Below are 27,873 nucleotides of genomic sequence, written 5' to 3' on the forward strand. Positions count from 1 at the left end.
CATTCACTTTTAAGTGTGTTACTTTTGGAAAATCTTGTATAGGGCTGGAGTTGCATAACAATAATAAACTTTACCCAACTTCCTAGCTTTAAATATAAACACAATTTACTCAAAATACTAACTTTCTTTATTGATCCCTATTCTGCAAAAGGCACCCTGGAGAATCTCCCTGTCCTCACAGATTCAAAATGTGACCCAGTTGTCCAAGACAGAACTATAATTGAACATATAGTGAAAATTAACATAAATTAAAAATTATATTGAGGCAATATTTATGAAAAACTCATCTATGTGATTGACAGAATGGGTCTAAAAAAACTTTTAAGTCAAGCAAAAACTAATTTCCTGCATAGCTATTATTAATACATAGTTATCATTTAATTTCCATCCATTATTAAAAGCTATGGAACTATGGTTTGGAAATATGTCCTCTTTAATATTTTTTAAAGACAATATTTTCTTAACATGAGGTAGCTTTCTAGCAGCATTTTAGGTGCTGTTATCCAAACATAGTTTGGTTTGGCATGATACCAGTTCTGGGCAGGGGCGGGAGGGGAAAACTAGTCCTTTAGGAGAATTACATTGAATCGCAGTTAAAGGTGGTCTTCTACTTACATTAATGTGGTGGGAGAGAAGTACAGGAATTTTAGAAGAGGCAGCATTTTTCCAGGTAAGAAAATAAATATCTACTCTCACTGCCATTCCATTTCCTCCCTGGTAACATTGGCTCATTTTAATTCTTAGTAAGCTATTAATTACCAAAATTTAATTTACTAGGACCCAATTCTAATTTACTAGATGTTTCTAAATTATTGGTTTGGATGTTTTGTATTATCACTAGACTCATTTTAATTTTTTTATAAAGAATTTTTTTTCTAGGCAGTAATATAGTAAGAAGTAACTAAAAAATGAATATTGATACAAATAAGGTATGATAGGTATTAAAAAGGTGTTAATTCTGAAGTCCAAAAATATAAACATCATACAAAATAAACCTTTGGTTCTACACTTGATTTATAAATATCCCATTTTTTAAAGTTTTAAATTCATTATAGTAGGACTTGCTCTACATTACTTAAGTAAAGTAAATGCAAACATATGACATGGTAGGCACATTGACACTTTCTATGAACATGTTCTAATGGAATTCAAAGTATTCTCTAGATTTTACTAGAGTGAAGTAAAATTTCAGCAAAAAATAAAACCACATCCACTCATTTAAATAAATCAGTCCTCAGGAGGTAAAGGTCACGAATACTCATGTTTTAGCAAGTAATGAGATTGTGTTCCAGTGGTAATACTTTAGTATTATTCTATTGTTGTACATTTAAGTCTTTGCTCTTAATCTTTTAAAAAAGAGATTATGATTTAATCTATAATAATAATTTTTCTCATGAAGAGATTCCTATATTAACTAATTGTCTGTTTATTTTGATTAAATTAAAAATTCCTCTGGATAAAGCCTTCTATTTTGCATTGACTAGACATGTAGAATGTCCTTTACCATTTATTTTTAAAGATTTTAAAGAACATTAAAACCTTTGCTCTTGGAATTTGGGATGCTTTTTTGGACCAACTAGGAATTTGCCTGCCCACACTGTAATTACTCTCTTTGGGTATAAAAGGTGGTCAGGGAGGGGAGTATAAATTGGGACTTACGAATTGCTTAAGGAGAAATTTTTCACTTTCTCATCTTTAGAATTAGTTTGGCCCAAGAGTTAGTTTGAAGTCAATACAAATTAAATTCAAATTCATATTTTCATGAGATGAGTACATGTATAAAATATAATTTGACTATTTGTTTTAACTTAAATTTTCTTATATTTTTCTTTTAACAAAAATAAAATAGAAAAGAAAAAATATTAATGGATAGAGAGTAGAAATACAAAGAATATAAGTTTCCAAACTTAGTTGCAAATTAGAACTACCTAAAAATCTTTAAAAAATACTGACCCCAAGCTCTGATCCTAAGACCTTCTGATGTAATTGGTATGAGGTGTGATCTTGGCAATAGCAGTTTGAAAAGCTCTCCAGGTGTTTCTAATGTGCAGTAAAGTTTGGGAACCACTGTCCTCGGGAATGTGAGAAGCAAAATGTAAAGCTGAAAACACAAGGCCTTTCAGAGTTTCAACTGTAGCACTGAGGCCTTTGATATCTGATTGGAGTTAATAGAACTGAAAAGTGAAAAGGACTTTGTTATTGGAATTTATATGATTTTCATTGGAATCTGGTCTGATTTTGGATCACAGAATTCCATTCAAGGGTCGACAAGTTTTCTTTTCATGCCTTTGTACTTATGTTTTCCCTTGAGTTCTGTAGAATTTTATAAGGGCCAAAGGATTTTTTAAAATGGAAATTGTAGTACTGTTATGTCTTAAACCACAAATGAGACTGGAGCAGCAGTAATAAGTATTTGGTGTTTGGACTTTGACTATTTCTGTTTTGAAGGAAAAGCAACCATTTATAAGTATTGCAAGAAAGTAGTGCCTTCTACTCCCCTCCACCCCAGTTTTTATAGCACCCTCAGACGTTCCTGGGGAAGAGGCCACAAACCCTAGGTACTTTTGGTAAGTAACACCATTGCTGAGTGTCTGAAGAATCAGCTTCTAATTGGTAGTGATGGATGTAAGATTTTCCTGTGACAATTCAAAGACTGAAGTACTCAGCTATGTTAAAGCTGTCTGATACTTATTGGAAGTAAAAGGAAGGGAAGGTAGAGGATTTCTCGGTAGATTTAATATAAGTGGGTTAGAATAATAGTGCAAGACTGAACCTAAGTTAATATAACTGTTTCTTAATGCTAGATGGTGGTCTGGGTACTGCAAAATGATCAAAGAAATAAATCTTCACTTCTCTCTTTGAAATGACGTTTCAGCCAATTTGCCAAATAGTAAAAAAATAGTAGGTGATATTCTATACATGTGATTTACTTTTTAAAGATATTAGAGATGAGCAAAATGGGGCTGAAATGAAAATAAATCAATAGGGACACATCAAATGTTTAAAATGAGAAAAAGTCATTTCAAATTGTAATGATTATTATATTTGTGGGGGTCCTTGGGAAGGTCAAGAGTCCTAGGGAAAAAGAGGCATGGGCTAATGAGTTTAATATACAATAGGCCTGGATTGTTTTAACCATATCTGTAACATATCACATCAATTTCCAGGAAGTCTCCAGGGATTTTAGGGGACAGGGAGATCCTGGATGGAACTGACTGGGTGGAAATGTTAGACATGCAGTGATGCTGACTTCATCAAACCTTGGACAGTCTTTCACAAGCTTCAACCTGCGAACATACCTGGTGTAGTGGCAATGGGGAACACATTTTGAAAAGCATCCTCCCACCTTCGCTCTGCTTTTTGTGACTTTGTGTTATCACAAAAGCTGCTGTTAGCCAGGGTTAAGACTCTGGAGTTTCCTTGGATCTCTTTGTCATTACTGACTGCTCAAGTCTGCTCAGCCCCTGAACTCTTTCTGGCTAGAAGATCTCTCTCCACTCTATCAGGGGTTATAAACAGGCTCCCAAGACCCTCAGGAATCTTGGAAGAACAATTTTTTGGGGCAGCGGCTCTTTAGCTTTCTGTAAGACAAAAGGCTCCTTAATGTTTGATTACGTTAGGAATAATGTTCTCATATCATCATTCTATGGTTGGTATAAGCTATACAGTCTGAGGAAAGGCTTCACTTTAGGAAAAGTATTATATAGGACCATCAGGGGATGGGGTTGGAGGTTTATTTCTTCTATATAGAGTTTTGTGCGTCTTATTGTTAAAATGAAAGACAGATATCTTCAGAAAGCTCCATATCCATCCCCTCGGGCAGTCACAGCAAAAGTGGGGTAGACCTCATATGTTGTATATGCTGCTAAGTCTTGTCCAAGGGTCACTGCTTGCTTGAGCTGGGCTGCAGACACAGGTGCAGTTGCATTAGGAACAGCATATCCTGGAGGAGAAGGCAGAGAACATTTCATGAAAAGGATTCTGGTTTGCTTCTTTTTGGCTCATTGTCTTCCTTTTTGGAATATGTCCATATTCTCATACATCCATTTTAAAAGGTGCTCTCAGGAGACTCATTCATTAGGGGACAGTATTCTCCAAAGTGGGGTCAAACACACTTTACTTTTAGAGAATTAGAAACATTGGGGATAGATTCCAAGAAACAGAAACTTAACAGGATGCTGAGTTGACTAAAGCTTGAGATTTACAGCTTTTACAGAGGGTCTCAGAATTTATAAAAGAGAGGAGGATGGGTTGGCACGTCATGGGGGATGGGGCTCTGTGGGTCTGCTTCTCCTGCACCCCCAACTCTTACCTAAATGAAATGTTAAAAGCTCTTGTCTTTACCCAAAAAGGATCTATAGGGACTGGATAGACCAGCAGGAGAAATATTTAAAGTTTTAGCATGTTTTATAGTATAGCACCATAAAAGCAAATACGTAGCCTTATTTAGACCTAACTATGAAGGGCAAATAAATCTTCTTACCCTACCAGGAAGCTGTCTTTGGTGTATTTGGAGGCCTTGATGCCATTCCTCACTCTCAGAAAACCAAGGGGTTTGACTGATAAGGAAATTATCACATATCTAGTTGATTAATTTCACATTTGAAGGAGAGAGCATAGCACTTATTATCTAAAACCAATATTTCCCTATTAGTGTTTTAGACCAAAACCTAGGTGTTTCTGAGATGATCCAAAAAATGTAAAAGATAACAGGAAAAAGGGAGACAAGAAAAGTATACTTGAGCAACAAATGGGGATCTGATTTAAAAAACAAAAGCTCATTTAGTTCGTGTGCTATGGAAGTCTGCCCAATCTCAGACATATTGATTTCTTTCTGGTGGCTCCTCAGGAGGCGGTGGCAGGAAGCTGGCTGGACTATTAAAAAAATTAAATCCACTCTTTGGCTCGTGCACTTTGGGCAGTAATGCTGACTAATGCACTAGTGAAGTTTGGTACATTTTCCAAGGATATGAGAAATGTGTTAACAATTACTTCCATAATTTTGGAAAACGGTATTTCTAAAGTAAATGAGTGAGTGAGTAACCAATGTATGTGTGTATGTGTGTATAGCATAGATTTTTATCTCTAAGGATTTCTAATTTTCTTTTCCAGTTTGGCTGATTTCTTAAAGTGTAATAATATTTGCATTTCAAACAGATTCTTCCCTTGTAGCCTATTGTTCTCTGTTTGATTCCACAGTAAGGTTATAAGAGAAGTTATCAAATTCTTAGGCATTTCCAAGACAACTCTCATGCCCTAAATATCTATTTACTTCTTGCAGGAGCAAATAAAAGTGAGGGTAAGATAAAACATTCTTGGGTAAAATCAAATCCTTTCAAATGTGAAATCAAATTTTAAAATTTCCCTGATAGAGGCTCATTTATTTTTATAGCACATTAGTTAGGTGTCTTTAAGGTACAGCTTTCTACAAGACAGGGTTCAACTTTTCTAAGAACTGAGAAGTCCTGGCACACATCTCCAGTAGACAGACATGTCAACACCCTGTTTTATGGAGAGCAAGTGTCAGGCGGTCGGCCGCAGACAGCCCAGAGGAGATCTTGCCCTCCACAGTGGCAGCTGTTGCCTTGGTAACCCCTCAGGGGCACACTACGCATCTTCCTGTTCTACAGAACAAAGCTGGAATTGAGGTCATATTCGCATGTGAAGCATGATCAGTTCCAGCTCACTTGCCAGAGTGGAGGATATATTTGCAATTTTTGAGAAGTAAAAAAAAAACGACAGTGAGCTCCAGGTGTTATAGATGTGAGAAATATAGAGTTCGCCCATCTTCATATAACCAATTTATGAATTAATCAATCAATAGAAATGTCATTCTTCCAGGTCTAGTCAGAACTATCTGATTTGGGTTTATGGGAGTACACTGACACAATGACAAGTCAGAATGACAAATTTCTCTAAAAAACAAAAAAACAAAAAAACTTTTTTGTTTTTTACTTCTAAAAGTAGAGTTAGGCTAAATGCTGAGGAAAAGATTCCCAAAGAAATTTCTCGTCTGGTCCTTTTTAATCTTTAGAGGACTCATTTTTAATTGTCAGCATTTGTTATGGGTATAAATAAATGGGTGGAAGTGTTTTAAATGTAACCCTGAAGGCATGTTGACCTACACATAGGCTTTATTTTAAGCAATCAGCACATGCAGTAGACCAAAATTATAGAATAGATAAAAGAAAGTCTGATTGTGCACATATTGAAAGGATCTCTCTCTCTCTCTCTCTTTGTCTCTCTCTCTGTCTCTCTGTCTCTCTCTTTCTCTCTCTCTCTGTATCTTTCTGTCTCTCTCACACACACAGTTTTTGATATAAAATAATTTAAGAAAAAATGTAATCTACATATCTCTTTCAAAAATCAAAGTAATAAGAATAAAATTGAAGATCAGATTTGGGGAGGGAGCCCAAGGATTACTTAAAAACTGATAGATGTTGGCCGAAAGACTTTCAGTACTTGATTTCTTCATCTGCACAATGGGCATTATGATAGAACCTACCTACCTCTTGTGGTGTCATGAGCATTACTGATATAATATAAAGCATGCTGGGCATTGAAGTGAGTGCCAGGCACATAGTAAGAGTTCAAGTAAATATTAGCTGTTAATAGGCAATTCCAACCTCTCTTGCTAAAAGTAAAAACCAACTCCAACTGAAGCAAATCAGATACAGAGAGACTGACTCATTCAAGATCACACAGCTGTTAAAGCTGAGACAAGACCAGACAGACCCCACTTCTGCTGCCCAGCTCAATTCTCTTGCCTCATATTTTAATGGTTCACTTATTTGGCAAATTCTTTTTGGTCACAGATGGTGTAAATCAGATTTATTGTAGGTGGAGTTCACAAACAACTCTGTGAGTCCAATGTACCAACAAACGGGTTTCCCAAACACTCTCTGCAGGGTGCCATTTCTGGTGCAATATTTCCATACCCGGAAAAGCAGCAGCAGAAGCAGCAGCAGCAGCAACAGCTGTAGTGGGAGCGTCCACTCCATCAGTGGGAATGCCCAGGGTCTGCAGGGTATACTCAGCTGCATATGTCTTTGCTTCATCCACATAGGCACTTAGCTTCGGAGGTGTGAAAGCATGGCTGGAAAGCATAGGTCAGGGTAGGCATGTTAAACTTGTGCTAACGAGACAGATAGAAATCTAAGGTGGTAGTTTTTCAAGATGATAAGATAATAGGTTTTTGTGTGGGTATTCATCATTCTCTTTGCTATTAAATCTTCCAAATATATAAACATGTAGGAATATTTGTGAACTGACCTACAGCATCAGTGGTTGATAATATTCCTGGAGCAGACTCGTAACTCATTACATGGTTTTTCTATGGTACATATGAAACACAATGATTCCTGAAATATGTAGAAATACAGGCTCGAGATAAAATCTGAAAGGTAATATTCACTAACAGAGAGGTTGTATCTTTGGTCCAAATTTAAATGACAAGAAATGATGTTATTGTGTGTAAATGGCAATTTTATATGGTTCAATGTAAACACTATGCAGAAAAAAGAATGAGCTACAGTTTTCATTTCTATTACATTTTACATCTATGGTTTTCCATTGATTGATTATTCTACCTGGTCTTCGTTGTCTATATGAAATTTGAAGGCTTTGAGATGCCAGTCTCATAGCTGGCACATATATCCCAACTACACATATCAACATTTGCATTTAATAAAAAATGAGTAAGTAGTAGACTTACTACTAAATAAGATAAATATTTTTATCTTATTTAGATAGTGATACAATACGCTTAATTTACAAGAGCCTCTTATTCTAAAATCTAAATGACTAAGAATTTGGAGAATATACCCACATTGCAGGATTCTGGCTGGCCAGAGCAGGAATGGTTATTTTGTATAAGAATAGTTGTCTTTGATCTTGTCCAATGGCAGAGTGCAGTTGATATACTGGCAGTCCCCAGTTATTTTTCTGACAAATTTCTTCTAATATCTACAAGAGTAAAAAAATGATTTCCCTTTCAAATGTCACATTTGCATTATTTCTCCAGCTTTCAGATTTTCAACTCTGTTCTTCAGAGTTTAAGCTAATAATGAGAAGATATAAAATGCCACATGGTTTAATGACTCATTAAAATTTAATATGAACTCGATTTGAACTCTGTTTAAAATGTTAGATCTATTAATTCATAAAAATCATTTTCACACTATTTATTCTAATATGTTTTTAGTTTAGTCCATTAGCTTTAACTTTTTACCAATAGATTGATTTTATGATTTGTTCGATATATTTATTCCATTTTTTTAAAAATGATATTTCAATATTGTGTGGCAAGATTTACTCATTGTTACCTTCAACCTTCTGTTTATAATGGTTTAGAGAAAATAACCAAGAATACAGTATATTCTTATATCATATTATTTATAATAGGGTTTTAATTTCACATTTTCATAAACATAGAGTTTAAAGTTTAATGGGTTAGTATTTATTGATGAGCATTAATAGATTAGTATTGACAGTGGCGACATCTTTATAAAACATCACTTCTGGTTATTTTTACAATGAACTGATTTATAGCATCTTCCTGTATTTTTTCTTCTTATATTATTCCAAAATGAATTGTGCCTAAAGTCATAAATTTTCTTCATCCTGAAGCCAATTTTGGTGGCCTACGAGACCCAATGCTCCTAATAGTCAGCCGATTCAGTAAAATGTACAAAAAAAGGGCCTAAGTCTGAAAAAATAACTCTTTGGGATAGAACAATGTCCCAGGATGAATCTATGGAGCTCATTTCATTTTTTTCTAACACTAATCCAGCTCAATAGCATAACATTTTCCAGTATGTTAAATTTGTAGATTGCTCTTATCTTCTCTATTAACTTTTTCTTTTAATACTCTTAGTTTTATAGCATGTTTGTCATCTACAGAGCATTCTCTAAGGTTCCTGGGTAAAAGTAAATTTCTTTACCCGGTAGATACGCTGCCTGTCTGTTTATGCCAATGGGGTAGACACATGTCAACTCTAACTTTGGTTTCTAATCCATAGTCATAGAAATTCAGGGACAAATTAAAGAACTTTTGTTAGTTGATACAGATGGTTAGTCACATATTAATATAAAGCATGACCAATTTCTAGCCTGGGTTTGATATAAAAAGCAGATATTATTACTCATGCTATAGCAGCTCTTAAAACTATTATACAGAATTTATGATTATTGTGTTTTTATTTCCTTAAAAGATTTCTAAGTATCTCAGTACTTTAAGTAGGTTCCTTATTTTGGGTTTTAACCCAAGGTATATTGAATGGCTAATTTTGTGTTTTCTGAGCAGAGCTTTATTATGGAACTTATTAGATTTTATTATAATTATCTGTGTATGTGACAGTATCTTCTCACTGAACTGCCATATAATTTCCCCCAGTTTTATTGAGATATGATTGACATACATCACTGTATGAATTTCAGGTATACGGCATGATGATCTGACTTACATATATTATGAAATAATTACTGTAATAAGTTTAGTTAGTTAGCATCTATCATCTTATACAGATATAATAAAAAAGAACAAAAAAATTCCTTGTGATGAGAACTCTTAGGATTTACTCGTAACAATGTTCATATGTATCATACAGTGGTATTGATGATAGCCATCATGTTGCATATCACACCCCTGGTACTTATTTATCTTATAATTAAAAGTCTGTACCTTTTGACCACCTTCCTCTCATTCCCTCTCCTCTCCCCGCAATCCACCTCTGGTAACCACAAATCTCTTTTTCTATGAGTTTGGATTTTTTAAAATTCCAATATGAGTGAGATCATACAATATTTGTCTTTCTCTGTTTGACTTATTTCACCTGGCATAATGCCCTCAAGGTCCATTCATGCTGTCTCAAATGACAGGATTTCTTCCTTTTTTAAATGTATTAACCATTTATATATCTTTTTTGGAAAATGTCTCTTCAGGTCCTTGGCCCATTTTTTAATTGGATTATTTATTTTGTGCCATATAATTGTTGATAGCAAGGATTGTGTTATATTCACTTTTCCATCCCCAGAGCCTAGCATAATGCATGCCCAATCAATGGGTTTTGAACAAACAAATGATTGCTGTTTACCAGTCTGATAGGCATTCTTTTTTTTTTTTTTTTTAATTGCCTGGTAGGCAATTAAACCTTAGATGAACTAATTTGTGTGTATAAGAAAACCATTAATTCAATAAAAAAATACTGACGATGAGCTTTTAGAAAACCAAGTTTTCTATTTGATCTCAACAGTAAAGCTACATCCATAAATTTAGGCTTATACCTTTGGGACGAGAATAGAGAAGTTTCCTTTAGAATACACAAACTATAGCTGTGAACAACTGGATATTGGTTATTCAGCTAACGAGTCTCTGCAGAGAGATCAGTATGCATTGCACATTCACAGGAAACAGTCTAAGGGTTAAAATGGATCCTGTTTTGTGTTATTTTTAAGCTTGTTTGATATCGAGTTTCCATATTGGAACAACTTCTATAACTTTTAAGTTTCCAATAATAAAAACCGCAACCTCATGCAGGAACCTGAAAACTTAGGACTGTGAAATAAAAGCAATAAAAAGTCACCACAATGCCACTGCCCAAATATAATTACTGTTGAAGACTTAATTTGATATGAATATGGCACCTCATAGTTAATATGAGTAATGATATCACCATAGATAGTATGATGTTTTCTCTTAAATGCTGTATTTTCCAGAAAAGATGTTCTAAATGGTCTATTTCCCGTCGTGACTATTCTTCATTTGCTAACCAACCTGGCTCACACAAAATTAACATTTATTTTGAACTGAACTTTGCTTCATATTATTTTATTTAAGGTATTGGTTGATAATTATTAATAACTCTCGGAATCTTTGCATTTTAGCAGAAGATATTTTAAGGTGCTGTAATTTATAACTAAAAAAAAAGAGCCTATAATAGAACAATGAAACTCAATATTCAGCATTCTCTCACAGTATGTTATGCTAATTAGTCTCTCTCTCTCTCTCTCTCTCTACACACACACACACACACACACACACACACACACACACACACATACCAATGGGGTAAACACATATACATACATATATATATATATGTATACACACACACACACATATATATGTGTGTATATGTATATGACCCAAAACAATACCCTAAGTCGAGATTAAGTCAAATCATTTGATGAAAAGTGAATAATGGTCTTTGGTTCAACTTAAAGAAACCATCTCTGGAATAAGATTACCTACCTGAGGAGCAAGTTTAATTCCTTGGGGTTTTAAAGTGACAGGATTCATTGGGGTGAGTTCCATTCCAGGTAAAAGATCATAGAGTTTGTCTTCTTTCTTGTCCCCTTTGACCTGGTATCCACGACCCAGGCCTGTGTATGCCAAATAGCCGCGGCCGCCCAGTCCTCTCACTCCCGCAGCCCCTACAGGTACATTCATGTAAATTTCTAGGAATGTAAGAAGGCATTAAACTGAATCAAACCACCAGAAAATCACCCTGAATCTTACTGTAATGGAAAAGTTAGCCCAAGCAACATTGATTATTGCCCTGAAGATGAGTAGAAAACTCTAGGATTCTAATGTAATGAAACTCAACACAAGTTGGGTTTTTTTTTTTTTTAAACTATCTGGAAGAAAGCGTACATACTAGCAAAGCTATCAATAAGTACACAAGCAACTTTACAGCTTTGGTTCAGAGAAAAATTTTGCAGTTTTTGTCTTCAGTTAACCTTTTGTTGACATTTTTCTGTAGAATAATAAATGTTGGGAAGGTGTTTTTTAAAACATCCTAGCATGATATGACCGCATATATTAAAATCAGTCCTGCATTTTTGTCATTAATCAGTAAATCAGAAATAAATTCTAGCTTTCCAAATAATTCCATTCCCACTGACCTGTTGGAAAACATTTAGAAAGCATTTTAAGTTCATCATTTCCTCTCTTATGCTCTATCAATGTGAGGAGTAAATTTCCATTGAGTTTCATTAATAGATTCCTTTTGATTTTTTTGTTTTGCTACTTTGATTTTCTACTGGTAGCATTAAGATAAAAATATTAAATTGATTATCCTTTATCCATGTATATCATTCATTGATTTCTTTCTTGTTATAAGACAGATATTTTTTTCCCTTGGAGTAGAGTTTTTTTCTTACATTACAACTGGTTGAAACTTATATTTAATGGATGAGTTGTTTAATGTTGGAATTTTAGATTATAAATGCATAATATTTTAGTGGCATAATTTGTCATCATATAGACTGATTATCCTGAAGGAAATTCTGATGATTTCTTTTGCACTACAATTTTGAGGGAAGTGACCATATGGAAATTTTAAGGCTATTGAAGACTAGAGCTTTAAAATGGTCAGTTCAGTTCTCCTGAAAAATAGTAAAGACAATAAGATAATTGTTTCCACAGTAATCTGGACATGCCCCTTTGCTTCATTGTCAAACCCAAGAATAGATTTAAATACACAGTTTATTGCTGAATTGCTTAGACTGGTGTCATATTTGGAAGACAAAGCTGGGCATTGCCACCTCCTAGCAGAACCACTCTGAAGGATCACATTAGACAGACAAACTTGTTTCTTGAAAATAAAAAAAATTGCTTTTCTTATTTTTAATATTGCTTGATCTGAGCTCAGAAAACTACTTTAACATTTGGAATTCTTATAGGATTCAATAGGAAAGACTTATTGTTTGTCAGACTGAGCTTTTTTTTTTTTCCCCCTTCTATTTGTGCTTTACTATTTATTTACCCATATCCTGAAGAAGTAAATTGATTTCCTTACTAGTGTGGCTTTTTACAAGACATTGCACATATTTCTTGAGGGAAGTAGATGAGAGCATCTCATATATCTATTAGGATCTATTTATGATAATTTGTGATTTATATATTAAGATGATGCCATTGAGTCACTATCAAATACACATGTGCTTTGACATGTTTTTGCTATTTGAGGTAATTGGTTTCCATTGGACTATTCTGCTCTTACTTGGAAGTTTATAATGTCACATATGACTGCAATATGATGGTTCAATGATAAGAGAGAAACTTACAATTGTGGACCTGAGTTTTAGTTTGCACAAATTTTATGGGTCTATGCAAAGATCAAATGTATGCAGACTCATTTGTACTATGTTGTGTCCAAGTTTTCTTAAAAACCAGTTGTAATGTGAAAAAAGATTCCTATGGAAGGAAAACTATTGATATAATATTTGATTTTTAATAAACAATTTTTCAGTCCTTTTCTCCCAGTGGACCCATCTAATTTGTCTAAGGCTATCGCAATGCAAATCATTTGAAATTATAGTTATTCTAAGGCAAGAACCGATTAGTGTTACCTCTAACAGAAGGGGCTCGGATAATGGCCCTGTTGCCAAGATGTCCTTTGGTAGCTGGGAAATGAAAGCTGGGAATTGTATAGGCCTGGGGAGCATAGAAGACAGGAGCTCCGAGGTACGTTGTAGTGGGATCATAAACATGGCCCAAAGAATAGGTATATTCTCCTTGCAGCATGGTGCCCCTTCCACCTGTGCCTCGGGTATACCTAACATAACTGTCCTTGTCCACTGGTTTGGCTAGAGTCACTTCAATAGGGGAACCATCCAGCACCTGTTGTAGAGAGCCAGGAAAAAAACAACACAAGAAGATATGAAGACAACCAAGTGTGAGTGAGCCCTTGTAATGCACCTCCTTCTGTATTAGCCTATTTGCTATGTGTACTGGCTGTTTCAATTATATGTATCTTATCTCTTTATGAATTGGTGTTTGTGTGCCAGTGAAATTTTCCCTGAATGGTTTTGTGGATAAGTGGACTATAAGCTACCAACAATTTTGACAGTGACAAATTGGCCACCATCCATTAATGTAGATAGAGAATTATGTACTATTTTTAATGTGATATATGCTTTAAATTTCATATTTATAGAATATATAATTCTAAGACATTTTAGGTTAATAATGAGTGGAATATAATCTCTACTACCTAGCGAAGTACAATGAAGGTGAAAGGAAACCAGTAAAGAGATCTTATCAATTATTAATATCTTTACATGGGCAGCCCAGTTAGGCATTTCTGGCTGCTAGCCAGCTACATGTCCTGTTCCTTAGAGCAGCTTCACAATAAGTAAGTTTTCACAGAGAAAGGAGAGAGGCTTAAAATGTGGCTCTACTCAAAGAAGAGGCATCTATGAGGCTATGACATTGTCCCCCACAGGTATTTTTTGTGAAGCAACCTTTTGATCTGCTGAACAGTTGGGAACTAGCAGACAGGGGTAACGGGGACAGTGTTGAGATTTTTCAAGTCAATCATGCCTTAAAACTAGTTCTCAAGAATTATTGAAGTGGTTCGATTCTGACACCAGTTTTTGATCTTGCAAACAGTTCCAGATGTTGAAGATAATAGCTGTATGTGACTCACTTCTGTGTAATGTTTACATACAGAAGAGACAAAGATGGCTCTCAACAAATACTGGGTAGATTAATGTATTTCTTATCAAGGGACCAAGTGTTGTGAGAAAGCACTTATGGCTTCTTTCAAATAAGAGTATGAAGAGCCTCTATTTAATATAAAGAAGCAACATAAAGTATACCTGCAAAAATTCCCATTCACAGCAGCTGAGTTACAGCTTGGATCACTGATGTCTGCTGGGCAAAGCTTATGCTTCATAGTAATCCTGACCATTTTGTTCAGCCTCTGGGGCAACTTGTCCCTAATTCTATGTATCTATCCTACCTTTTTGTAGCAAGAGCCAGTATGAAATGTGTTAGATGGAACACACTGAGAGAATCTAGTGATAGTCAACTGTCTCATACTGATGTTGATATAATTAGAAGAAATAGACTTGGGATATTGAAGGAATGGGTGAACTTAGATATAAAAGTCTTTATATCTTCAGTCCTGTCATAAAGAAGACGAGTGACCCAAATAGGTCTCTGCCAATAGGCACTTCCATATCAAGAGACATTGTTAATGGAATGATTCTTTATTGCAAAGTCAGATTTCTTATTGTAATAGATTTTGTTCTGCACTCCTCTGCCACTCCAATAGTGTTTTAAACTCAGTATTGTATTTTCGTTATTTAATTTAGACATTTCGAGAGCTAGGAGGATATCTGATTAATCTGTATACCCCAAGCCCAGCAAAATTTCTTGCACATCATAGATGTCCACACATATTAATGGAGTAAATGAATAATCACATCCAAAGCTCAATTCATTATCTTTCTCTTCAAATATGTTTCCTTTTCTGGCTTCATTAAAGTATTGTCCTAGTTTCCCATATTGAAAACCTATAATGACTTATCTACCTTTCTCATGCCTATATCTACCCAGTTCCTGGGACCTTTGGATTCACCCCCACAGTCCTGTGTAGAGCTCTCATCTACATTCCATTCCTACCCTAGTTCAAGCCCTTATTATTCCCATTTGGATGACTGTAATAGCTTTTTACATCTCTCTTCCTATTCTATAAAATTTCAACTCCTAGTAGGTTAAGTTCTCTAAGTTGTAAATATGATCATTACTCTACTGCACAAAACACTTCAGTCTTATTGTGTCTAACAAATTAAATATAAATATCCATATACATATTCAGAAGCCTTTATGGTTCCAAGGCAAGTTTACTTTTGATTTTCCCATATCACATTATATTTAAATAGTTATAATATTTAATGTATATTTAATAATAATATTGAATATATATTTAATTACATAATTTATGTATATATTACTATAAAAATATCTAGGTGTAAATATATGTAGCTTTAAAATTTTGAAAAATTTGAATATTTCCAATTGTAATTATTCCAATTTTTTGATTATTTATAATCATAAATAAGCATTTAATTCAATAATCATATAATAAATAATCATAAATTAGCATTTAATTCATGATTATCCCTTTCAGCAATCATTATGTATACTTGGGAATGTTTCTAAATTGAATATGTCTAACCTGCAAATTATTTTCAGAGGAGCAACATTTTTATGATATTAACTGTAATACTCAATGATGATGAAATAACGTTTTACTTCATAGACATGTATTTAAATCATTAATTTTTGCTTTGCAGTTTTCTTTTTGTATTTTAAAGTTAGTGCTTTTTTTTCTCAGGACTTAAACATTTCTGCAGGTCCTGGAGGAGCTCTTATACCTAGGCCCCGCTGTGTCTGAAGGGCCTAGGCTGGGAGATTCTCCGTTTGTTCTCCAGATATACTCCCTACCAGTCTTCAGCCTCTCTGCCCTGGGAGGGCGCTCTATGTAGAGTCCTATTCAGGGCTCCCGGGCTCCTGGATTGTGATTTGATCTGACCAATGGGAAGCACTGGGGGGAAGTTGGAGAGAAAGAAAACAGAGTTTGGGCCATTCCTTCTGGCTCACTCTCTGAGAGGTTATGTTGACCTGGATGTGTCCCTCGACCAAAGAGCACTACTTCCCTCAAAGAGACTTGCTCTATATGACCCCCTCTCTCCTTTATGTTTCCTATTACTTCTCCAGCTCCTCATCTCTGACTCCAGGAGTGCCATGAGCCGAGGGTTCTGCACTATCTCTTTTGATCCCTGACGCCATACTCATACTTTTGTAATCAGTCTCTTTGCCCTCTGTCTCCTGTTGGGAATGACTGCTGCATAGCCTAAGAGGTCACATAGCCCTATGTGCATTATGTTATAACCACAATGATCTACTTATACTGTTCTCCAGTAATATGTGACTCTTTTCAAATTCTCTGCCTCCAAAGTTGCCTCTCTTTCCATGTGTTTCTCTCTCTCTCTTTCTTTTCTTTTTTTTTTAATTTGGCCCAACTTTTATGGCTACTCTTAGATATCTTCTCATATCCAGGAAGATTTTCTGATTCTTCGGGAGCCATTTCTTCTTCCTTTGGACATTCTCACTATTTTTAATTTTTTTAAAAATAAAACTTATCTGTACTTTGCAAAGGAGTTTGTTTACCTGTCTTACTCTTTCTGCAAAGTTTTAGCTGACAACCATCTTTGGTTTGATTCTTTTTGTATTCCAGACATTATTTTGCATGATAAGTGGTCTATGGAAGTACTTTAATGTTTATTGAATTTGTAAGTAAGTGCTATATTGGTTTCTACACACAAATTAGAAGTAAGGACATAGAAGTTTTCCACCGGAACTTACTCTTGGCAAGATGAAGAGGTTTTAAGCCTTCTAGAGTTGGAAGATCGAACTCTGAAGGGCAGAATCATAACAGCTACCTTGACATTTTTATCTGATCATTAGCCTCTAAAACACTGCACTACAAAGGTGATAATCTCTTTGAAGTAATGATTAAATATTGGAATGGGGAAAAACAGCTTGAAATAATCTACCACAATCCCCTCTTCCTAAGGAAATTGAGGGCCAATGACTTGTTGAAATCAGCCAAAATTAGAGATAGAGTTGGACATACAAGCCCCATCTTCAATGTACTTTTCCATCACTTCTCTTTTGTTAATCTTAAATAGATTGAGGCAGCCATGTCAGAGATGGAGAAAGCCTGAGTGAGATAGATTTATAGGATCGTTCTTTTGAATAAAATTTCCACACCAAACTTTGATGGAATCCATATATAACTTTTCTTTGTCTGACATTACCTTTCCGTTTAAAGCTTTCATAGCCTCAACTGCGTCTTCTCGGTTATTGAAGTGCACAAAAGCATAGTCTCGGATTTTCTTCACCCTCTCCACAGCACCTGTAAATAGAGTGGAAGTATTATTAAAATGTTGTTAAATAATAATGTTTCTTACCCAATTTAAAAAATAAAACTTTTGCCTAGAGTGACATTAAAATGGAAACTTGTTTAACATTAACTTGTTAGCAATTTAGCATGCCAATTATCCTCTTTTAGTTATTCTCACTTGGGTATATCTTGAGAGACCAGGTTTTCTTCTCCTATGCTTAGTTTCTAGAGAAAAATACAGTATGGAATCCTATGCTAGGGAGGATCAGAAGAAGAGACAGTTTCTCCTTTCTTCCTCCCCCTATTAAAGTTCGGTTATCCTCTTACATCCAATTGTCACAAAACAATTAGAGTTTCTATTCTACCACATGGTTCAGTAGTTATTCCTTTGGAATACCGATAGTGCTGTAATATAAGGATAATTTAAAAACACTGAAGTCTTTCTCTTCTCTCTTTCCTTAGCATATAATCCTTGACTTCTGATGACAATGGTTGTATAGAGTAAAATTATCTCTCCAGGCTGAGAAAATAAAAGTATCTGAGACCATGAAGCATGGGATATGTAATTAACTGAACTTCCAACAACCTCTCTTTTTTTCTTCACTATCAGGTGGGGTAATTTTTGTGACTCCACTCCATGGCTTGTCTTGGTAATTGAGAAGTAAGAGGGGGGCCGTGAGGACTTTTACCCTTCCCGTCTTTGCTCTATTCATTTTGTAGTGATGTCCTCCTTCTAGGCTATCCTAGACTGTTAGCACCCTAAGAACAGGCTCTGCTTCAGAGGCACCTTGGTATAGTCTTTACTCAGTTTCTACCTTGTGCCTTATACACAGGGGCCGCTCAGTAAATATACATGGACTGAACAAATACTATCAGTCATTTCACATTCCAACTTCTATCATCCACATTAGCTGAATTTCAGATGATAATGGATTTAGGTGTTCTCAAATTCACCTTGTAGATGTTGAAATTGGCTTGCATTTTTGAGCTATAATGTCCGCCTGCATCTGTTTTAGGAAATCTTGATATAGGAAAATTTAGCCTCATAAAACAGACAAATTAGAAAGTAAGAGTCAGGATCATAAAAGCTGGTTTTCTCTACAATAGTATCCGCAACATGGCTTATTTTAATGTATTCCTTCCTTAGTGTATTGGAGTTTATTTACTGATTGATCACCATTTGGCAGACAGTGAGGCAATAAAATATCAGTGATAATCCATTAGCAATGATAAGAAAGATTCTTTGAAATTATAATACAGGGAATTGGAAGAATATTACTATGGTCATTATCAATTTGTCAGCAGACATCAGTTACCTGAAGAGAAACACAACTACAATCCAAAGTAAAGATTATTAGAGGGCCATGCTTCTCAAAGTGTGTTCCTCAGACCCTAATATCAGCTTCAGAGAGAAACTTAATAGAAATGCAAATGCTTGGGCCCTTCCCAGACCTACTGAATCAAAAGCTCCAGGGTGGGGCTAGCAATTTCTTTTTAATGAGCCCTCCAGGTGATTCTGATGTTAAACTGTTTTAGGAAAATCAGATTTTATAGAATGACTATAATTAGAATTTTGGCAGATACTGAACTTATTTTCAGGTCCCAGTTTCTGTTCTGATCGTCATTTTGTTTCTCTGACTGACAATATACTATTTTCAGGTTAATCAGAGTTAAAATAATACATGGTCAAATATTTGTTGGGAATAAAATGTTCTAGATAAGTATAAATACATCCTTTCCACTAGAAGAAAGCTAGTTAGCTCTGAATTTTTCTTCTCAATACAGCAAAGTCTGCAAGTCATCCATCCTCTGCAATCATATTTTTTGCGGAGTGCCAAGAAGCTATACATTACTATAGAGCTGTGAGAGTTGTGCCTCTAGTCTGAGGAAGAAGAGAGAGAGAAAGAGAGAGAGAGAGAAATACATTTGATCTAGCATTTCTTATTTTCATATAATTGATAGGGCCTGAGAACATGTCTCTCTTCAACATGCAGGCTGGAAAAACCAATAACCAGTAACTATGAAAGGCAGAAGATTTTTAGTATTTTCTCATTTCCAGCCCTCATACACACACACACACACACACACCACACAAATAACATTTTATTTAGATAAAAAATTATAAGTGTTATTCACTCAGAGGAAGAAAGTTAACACAAAACTGGGGGTGGTAGTGAAGCAATATTTGTACACAGACATGTCAGTTCCTATGCTCGCAAATGCATCAACTTTCAGATCTTAGTTGACATGTCACTTTTCCTAAATATGAGTCTTCTCTGCACCGCAAAAATAGACTGTCATTCCTGTTATTTTTCTGGAGCATCTTAAACTTCTTCCACGCATACAAAACACCTATTAGTCCCTCCTGCAGTGCCTGGCATATAGAAGCTACTAAATAATGAGTTGATAAAAAGTGAGTGAATGGAGTAAGGATGAGGGGCTGTAGTCATAGAGTTGTTTAGAACATTCACTTAACCAGACTTGGATTCAAATCTGGAATTTGCCACTTGCTAGCTGTATGACCCTAGACAAGTTACTTAATTGCTCTGGGTCCTAGTTTTCTTATCTCGAAAATAATGGAAGTAATAAAGTAACCTACATCATAGGGTTGTTGTGATAAATAAATGACACATGCTGTGAAAGTGCCCACCAACAATGCCTGGCACATAGTGAGGCAGTTAATCATTTGCAGATGCTATATTAGTAATGGATTCATAGCTGGTGATATGACACCACACCGTATACTAAAATGGTAGGGAAGGCAGAGTCCTGAATACCAGAAATAGACAAATCTCTGGCGAATCTTTAAAAAGGGAGAAATAACATCCTTACTAATTAACTTTGGAATGAATCATCAGCTTATTCTGTTACACCTGACACAGCACCCAGAGTTGGAAACAGGCAAAATGACTATGTGAAGTGAATATTCTCAGGCAGTTTTAACATGATGGCAACATGGCCCATGATTAGAAATCTCCTAGAGTTCTTGCTTAGAGACAGAAAAATTCTCATTTATGGAAAGGTGTTACCACAGTGATAAACTTAGGTAGGGATGTGTTCTAAGATACACTAATCCCACAAGATGGCTTGCCAAAAAATGGGATCCATGGTCCATATATATGGGAGATCTGGCATCCTTCATCTCTTCTTTTGGAGAAGTTCTAAGAATATTAGAATGTTAAGGACTCTGATAAGTTCCATGGTAAAAAAAAAAACTTATTTGACCATAGACCTTTTTTATCAGTAACATCTGCTAACAGTTTATAGAATTAATGTTTTGCAGAACTGGCTTTAGGAAATGCTTGTTTGGACATTGTTTCTTGAAATGCTTTACCTGTTTCAGTGCCATACTTCCAATATGAGCAAAAAAGAGATGGAAACTCCATCTCATGGCTTAAAATTGATATTGAAAGTATTGACAAGATGAGCAGCAACTAGTTATCCCCATCCACCTTCCTTCTATTCCTTTTCCTTCCTCTTCACCCAAATGAATTTCCCAGAATTAACTGTTACCTCTTTACTTATGTACCTAAAGTCACAATCATATTCCATTAGACCAGTGATTCCCAACTGGGGGAACTTTCGTCCTCCAGGGTACATTTGGCAATGTATGGAGACATTTTTGGTTACTACATCTTGGAAGTTGCTACTGGCATCTAATGGGTGGAAGCCTAGGATCTGCTAAACATCCTGTAATGCACAGGACAGTCCCCTACAACCAAGGATTATTTGGTCCTCAAGAATACTGCAGTTGGGAAACCTGCATTAGTTTATAGGTATGACCATATATTCATTAAAATGGTAAATGTTTATTGAGCATCTACTATGTTCCAGACACAAGAATAGGGGCTAGAGAGACAACAAGAGCAAAAAGAATTCATGGAATTTATAGTTTAGTGAAAGAAATATGTATTTATTAAGTAATCACACAGATAAATGTAAAATAATATTGATAAATGTTATAGGACCATATGTTCCTATTTTCTAACCCACGGACAGGAATATAGCTTTAGTGGTCTGCATGCAATTATGAGAATGATAAATGAAAGCTATCTTATTTAAAGTTATGGGGAGTCATCTTAAGTATAAGTGTTTTTAAAGTGTGTTTTAAAAAAGTAATCTTTTATGGCATGTCCTACCTGGTTTAATATTGTTGAATTCTTTTTCAATCATCTCTTCAGAGGTAGATAGCATTAAGTTTCTCACATATAGGATTTTCACTGAAGACATTGTGTCTTCATCAACTTCTACTTCTGGTTCTGCCCAGTCTACTGCAATAGGGTGTCCCCATAATTGAATTCTTCCTGTTGAAAAGGATCACAAGTATGATTAATTATATAGAAATCAGAACAACATTGTCTCAGTTCATATTGATGGCCTTTTAAATTGAAATGACCCTTGAGATCTTGATTGAACAAGAAGAGCAATATTAAAAGAGGTGATTATTGATTTTAAGAGACATTCCAAATAAATGTAAGAGCTGGCTAGAAGGGAGATCTGTATGACAAGTAGCTTATTATAATGATTAAGTATAAAGGAAACTAGGATGTGGTTTGAAATGGAACAGAAATGAGACAGCAGTGGGCACATTTTGGTTTTAGAACAGCTCCCACAGGGTGAAGGGAGTCATTGAAAGTGAGATGGTAAAAGGAGAGAAAGGAAAATAAACGATTTAGGGCTCAGACATAGAGTCTGACTTCATGAAACATTAGAAAGATCAGTAGGAAGTATGTCTGCTACTGCTGGAATCTGTGCGATCAGGTGCTACCACTGAGCACCCCAAAATGGTGCATGGGTGAGGGTGAGTAGGGCTTGGACACTTCTAGTTTGTTCTCTGTCCCTTTCACTTGGTCAGTGTTATGATCGACTGTGTTTCCTCCCAGCTCTCTCTCTCTTTCAGAACATGAATGACTCAGGAATCTGGAGGGAAAAAATTTTTTTAATCCAAATTAAGAAGACAAAGAGCAATGGAAGAATCTATAATGAGAAACTGAACTCTTCTTAAAAGGTTAGTTATTATCCATGACTACATATATCCTGTTTTCCTATAATTGCAATTTACTGAGTGTCTTACACTATACTGTTTCCCATATGCTATCTCAGTTCCTTCTCACAGTAACGCTGTGGAGAGGGGAATGACTTTCTCAATTTTACAGAAGAGGAAATGAGCTTTCAAGAGGATAACTTGCCCAGATCTGTTTCACTTCTCCACTGCTCCTCTGTCATTTGTTACTCAGCCCCTGTATCCCTATCCAGCACAGATCCATGCTGAATTAATGAGAGGCAGGTGAAGGTCAACTCAATTTCAAATTTGATTTAAAAATCTTGTTTGTTTTTTATTAGTTGTTTTGGAACAAGGTATATCCTGGAAGCAATAAAAAGCTTGAGGGAACAAAAATCAGAATTTCTCAGTATTGGTTTAGAAATCAGTTGTTTAATTATTACACATGAGAAGCAAAATTTTCAATCAAAATTCATCTTTTTATTCTTTGAAAAGTAGTCAGTGAAAGCATCTGTGGCATTGACATTCTAAAACCAAAAGAATAGACACCTCCTAATGAATTAGCTGGTCCTGGAGACACTGGCTTATGCTCTCCCAGCCAGCTGGTACGGTGTTATGCATTGCTTCCCACAGGACAGTTCTTCATTACTTTCTTCCTTCCCCTTTTCCCCTCCTCTTCTCTTCCACTTCCATGGTTTACATAGACTTTGCTATTTGTCTTATCCCAAGACCCCTATGGCTGCCAGGTGACTCTGGTTTCTGTAGCTGAGTGGTTCTTAACCTTTGCTCTACATTAGAAGAGTTTTAAAAAATGGTAAAACCTGGGTTCCACTTCAGTGGTGTGCTGGAAGCAGTTCCTATCCACTTGTAAGAATAGACCGCTCAATTTTCAGAATTTTGTCAGCCAGTTGACATCAACTTGGTAGCTTGAAATCAGCCACAGTGGGAGTGTTAATACCATTGAAATAGGCAGATGCTACAAATCAGGGCTTTTGATTTTCCCCTGTGAGTTGGCTGCTGAAGATTTACCAGCTCATCACTGACCCTTGTGCACTCCTTCCTAATTCTTATGTAAGTGGTCTGGGCCTCAGGACTCTTAAGCACCTCAGTTCATCCTAACATGCAGGCAAGGTTGAGAACCACTGTTTTGCACACTGGGTTTTGCCTCCCCAGCTTGGGACCATGGTAAGTCATCCATGGGCCTGAAGATCTATCTGCAAAAGAATAAAGTGGGGAGAAGTGAGAGGAGGTGTGGGAAGCAGTGATTTCCACAAACATTTCTGTGGAAGTCGGTGTTGCAGAGTGATTTAGGAACAGGCTTTGAAGTCAGACATGTTCAAATATCAGATCGGTGATCCTAGTTAGGAAATATAACTTTTCTAAACATTAATTTCCTTATCCTATAAAACTGGGAGAATAAAAGTACCTACTTACTAGGTTTGTTTCAAAGACAGAAGATTATAAAATATAAGGGACTTAGTTTATCACTTTTAAATGAAAAGGCAATTCTGCACTCTCCTCTTGATTGTCTATCATGGGCTGCAAATCTGAATCACCTGAGGAGGTTTGGGCAGTGGTATTGTTTCAAACATCCTCAGGCGATTCAGATTTGCAGCCCACAATGGGCAATCATTGTATTAGATGACCCATTCTCAGTTCTCAGTCTTGCAGGCTCAGGAGCAGTTATAAATGCAAATGATCAGACTATTGAGTCAGGAAGGTGATGCTCAGCAAGGGGCTTCAGCAAGCCCTCTGGGTGATTCTGATGCAGGCTAACATTGAACAAAACTGTTATCACTTTTTCCCAGAGCATCTTCAGTATTCTTTGATAGCTTCTGAGTTGGATACAACAACTTTGTTCCAGGCACACCTCAGCCAAGATGCATTTGTCAAGAGAGCTACTACTATTAACAGAGGAGGTAGGTGGCTGGGGAGCCAAGATATCACTTTAGACAACAATTTTCTCTCTGTCTCCAAGTCTGGATCAATTAAGAAGGAAAAGCTTCTTGTGGGCCTTGTTTACGTTTCTTAAAGACCTCCTCATTCTTTAAAACTAGGCTGTCTAGAGGATGGCCAATTACCGAATTACTTTGTTGTTGAATTTACAGTGTGGTAATAGGTGGAGTGTCCAAATGGGTAACAGATTTTACTCTCAGGCTTCTGTAGAAATGAAACTGTTTGATTAGGCTGGCTTATTCACCAGTGTGCCTCATCTTGTAAGCCTGTTGATGAAGCAGTCTGACTAAAATCCAGTGGAATTAAACTCAACTCAGCCAGCTTAAAGGGCCATGGGCAAGGGGTGCTGCCTCGGATCATGATTAAGACAGCGGATGAAGAGAGTGAGGTAGTATCTATATTGCTGGATCTTGGACAGAGAATCCAGAGAGAAAAGTCGGGATCTTAAGTGGAGGCATAACAAAGTGCTTGAGGATTTCTGAAGTCCAGGTGCTCAGCCCTGTCTGACCTAGTCAGCTTGAGTCAGGTAAAGGCAGAAGTTCTTTGGGTCAATCTGCTGGTTTTTTGTTTTGTATTGAATTGTAGTGTAGTGTATTGTATTGTTTTTATTTTTTATTTTATTTTATTATTTTATTATTTTTTTGAAGAGAGGGGAAGCTGATGAGAAGTTCTGATTCCCTAGAAACACTGATTGGCCCCTAAAAAGTATCTTTCTCCCATCTGGACTCTCTTTCACTGTTATGTTCCCCCCCACCAAAAAAAAAAAAATCATTGTGCATATCTGTTTTTACAGATAATGAAGGAAGAATGTAATTAATGTAGGCTGGAATAGTGGCAGCTGTTTTCTCAAGAAAGTGGTGGCTGAACTGGGGCTTTGAGAACTGTGAATCAGCAAGGAGCCCCGGGGAGGGGATACGACATTAGTATTAAAGGAAACAGAAATTAGCATGATGTTGTCTCGGACATTGAGGAGTTTGTCCTGATAAAAAGGAGCATTTTTATTAGGAATGGAAGGTAGCAAATATGGTCGTAAAGGACTGCGGCTATGAATGGAAGGCCTTGAATGGCGAGCTCAGGTTTACTCTGTATCTTATACGCAGCAAGTAGTTGGTGAATATTTTTGAACTGCTGAGTGAGTGACACCATTCAGCCAATCAACAGACAGAGATTGAATTCCTACTATTTGCAAGAATTTATTGAAAGTGTAACATGATACTTTGGGAACACTAATCTCATGGTAATGTTCAGGATGGAGTAGGCAGAGGTGGAGGTGTATCAGAGAGAGAGCAGACCTGCAAGAATAATTAGGAGACCTTGAAACAATCTAAGGTTGTGAATATCTGTGTTTAGATTATTATTGTGGTCTGAGAACAGAAAGGACATGAGGGATTTCAGTGGCACAATCGCTGCTGCTGAAGAAGAGAGAAGCGTTTAAGAGAATAGCAAAATATTAAGTTTAGATCACTGAGAGGTTAGGTGTCTTCCACAAGAAGCCTTAGTGATTCTATGCACCTGTGAGTCAGGTGACTGGACTGCTGGGTAGTGAAGAAGTAATAAATAGAAACTTTAACATTAAAAATATGCACCTCTCTAAAAGAGTCAGCTATTTGGGGGGCTATCTCATATTTTTTCACTTTAAGCTGCCTTTATGAAAACATTATTAAAAAATCTTCCCCAAGCTCAGAAGTCATTTTACAATTACGAAAATTTCTAGAGGGCTAATCCTACTATTTGTTTTGTTTTTAAGAATGTGTACGAGGGCAAGATAAATCCAAGTGTTTTTGTTGTTTTGTTTTCAATTTTGTTGTTTTGTTTTCAATGGTGGCTCTTCCATAATATTCATGAGAAGAGTTGATTCCAATGTGTCCAGTCTGTCATTCTCAAAATTCTCTTATCACTTAATAATCATTTTAACACCTTACTGTGTGTTAATTTTAGCGAACATTTTAGGACTTTCAACAATTTTCCTACGTTTATCTAACCGAGGCAGTGTCTTGGTGTGGAGATTTTTTAAACTCAGGAATTAATAGTTATTGCCCAAACGGGACCTTCCCTGCGGTTGTAGCACCTAACAAAGGTGCCTTTCTACGGAGAGCTATTAATTTTATTCCCCAAAGTCAGAAGGAAATTAATAGACACTAGGGAGTCATAATAAAAGCATATTACTTAATTGTCATGGGGTTAATGTATCACTTGCAGATTCATTATTTTTACACTGTAATGGATAATATACCCTATTTCTAATAGGCCTGATAAAATCTATATATTTACAAATATTGAGTGATATATTTAATTTTAAGAAAATTCTTCATTTAAAGAATTCATGATAAGGTTGCTGTAGTTTAAAGTCCTAAATTTCTCCAGTGTGTGTGAATTAGACTTAATACATAGAATGAACATTTTTCGGAACTTAGTTTGTAAAACTTCAGGAAACTGAATTTACTATGAGATAAGAAGCATGAATAGTTTAAAACATAACCAAAGAGAGAGGGCAAAAAATCTCCAGCACAACAAAAAGTATTTGTTTCCCTCGCTAGGGAACACAGCAGCCTGAGGCAGGCAGGGTGGAGTGGGGAGGACTCAGTTTTAAGCAGGTGTTTGCTAACCTGGTAGAAGTTTCCTCCGGGCCATGGCGGCTGCCCGATGACTCTCATACTCCACAAAGGCGAAGCCTCGGTTTTTGGTTTTATCTGCAGCGCTTGGGTAGACAATGACGTCTACAACTCCTTCGGTGACCTTTTTCATCTCTGATAAGATTTCTTCTCTTTTTTTGGTTTTTGGAATTCCCCCAACAAACAATCGGCAGTTGTCCACACTGGCACAAACCCCTAAGAGACGCCCATTTCTGCAAAAAGAGCAGACATTTGATTGATGGGAATCTGTGTGTGATTAAGGTTTAAGACAGAAGTTGAAAACATACGGCCTTGGACCTGATATGGCCTATAGTGGTTGGATGTTTGGTCTTTATAGTGATTAAACTATTTTTGGAGAGTTGTAGGTGCTTTTGAGAAGTTGGAAAATATGTCAACTTTTGCTCTACATTTTTAAAGAGAAAAAAAGTATGAAGCTGAGTAGTATCTTCTGTCTTTAGATTAGATGTGGATTTGCCAATTGTTGTCAATTCTCACCACTCCCTAATATATCCCCAAAACTGATGAGTTTACTCCTGGCTGATATTACTCATGTCGCCTGCCTGGCCCTGGAGGTATTTGAGTT

The 27,873-nt window shown here is 36.0% G+C and overlaps 1 protein-coding gene across 4 annotated transcripts in view; it reads right to left on the reverse strand.

Annotated features, from left to right (window-relative positions):
• Positions 1 to 1,303: 1,303 nt before the first annotated feature.
• A1CF (APOBEC1 complementation factor) overlaps positions 1,304 to 27,873 on the reverse strand; it is a 63,637-nt gene continuing 37,067 nt past the window's right edge. For 3 of the 4 annotated variants that reach the window (XM_039871815.1, XM_039871817.1, XM_039871816.1), the window contains exons 5-12: positions 27,264 to 27,502; positions 21,839 to 22,003; positions 17,614 to 17,711; positions 13,354 to 13,624; positions 11,252 to 11,457; positions 7,829 to 7,965; positions 6,939 to 7,096; positions 1,304 to 3,943 (exon numbers count right to left, since the gene is read on the reverse strand). In XM_039871815.1, the coding sequence (XP_039727749.1) occupies positions 3,792 to 3,943; positions 6,939 to 7,096; positions 7,829 to 7,965; positions 11,252 to 11,457; positions 13,354 to 13,624; positions 17,614 to 17,711; positions 21,839 to 22,003; positions 27,264 to 27,502 (1,426 nt within the window). In that variant the 3' untranslated portion in view covers positions 1,304 to 3,791. The remainder of the gene's footprint in view (positions 3,944 to 6,938; positions 7,097 to 7,828; positions 7,966 to 11,251; positions 11,458 to 13,353; positions 13,625 to 17,613; positions 17,712 to 21,838; positions 22,004 to 27,263; positions 27,503 to 27,873) is intronic. The other variant, XM_039871818.1, reaches the window with a different exon arrangement.

Source organism: Pteropus medius, unplaced genomic scaffold, assembly GCF_902729225.1.
Source record: "Pteropus medius unplaced genomic scaffold, Ma_sr-lr_union100, whole genome shotgun sequence".
Classification (NCBI taxonomy): domain Eukaryota; kingdom Metazoa; phylum Chordata; class Mammalia; order Chiroptera; family Pteropodidae; genus Pteropus; species Pteropus medius.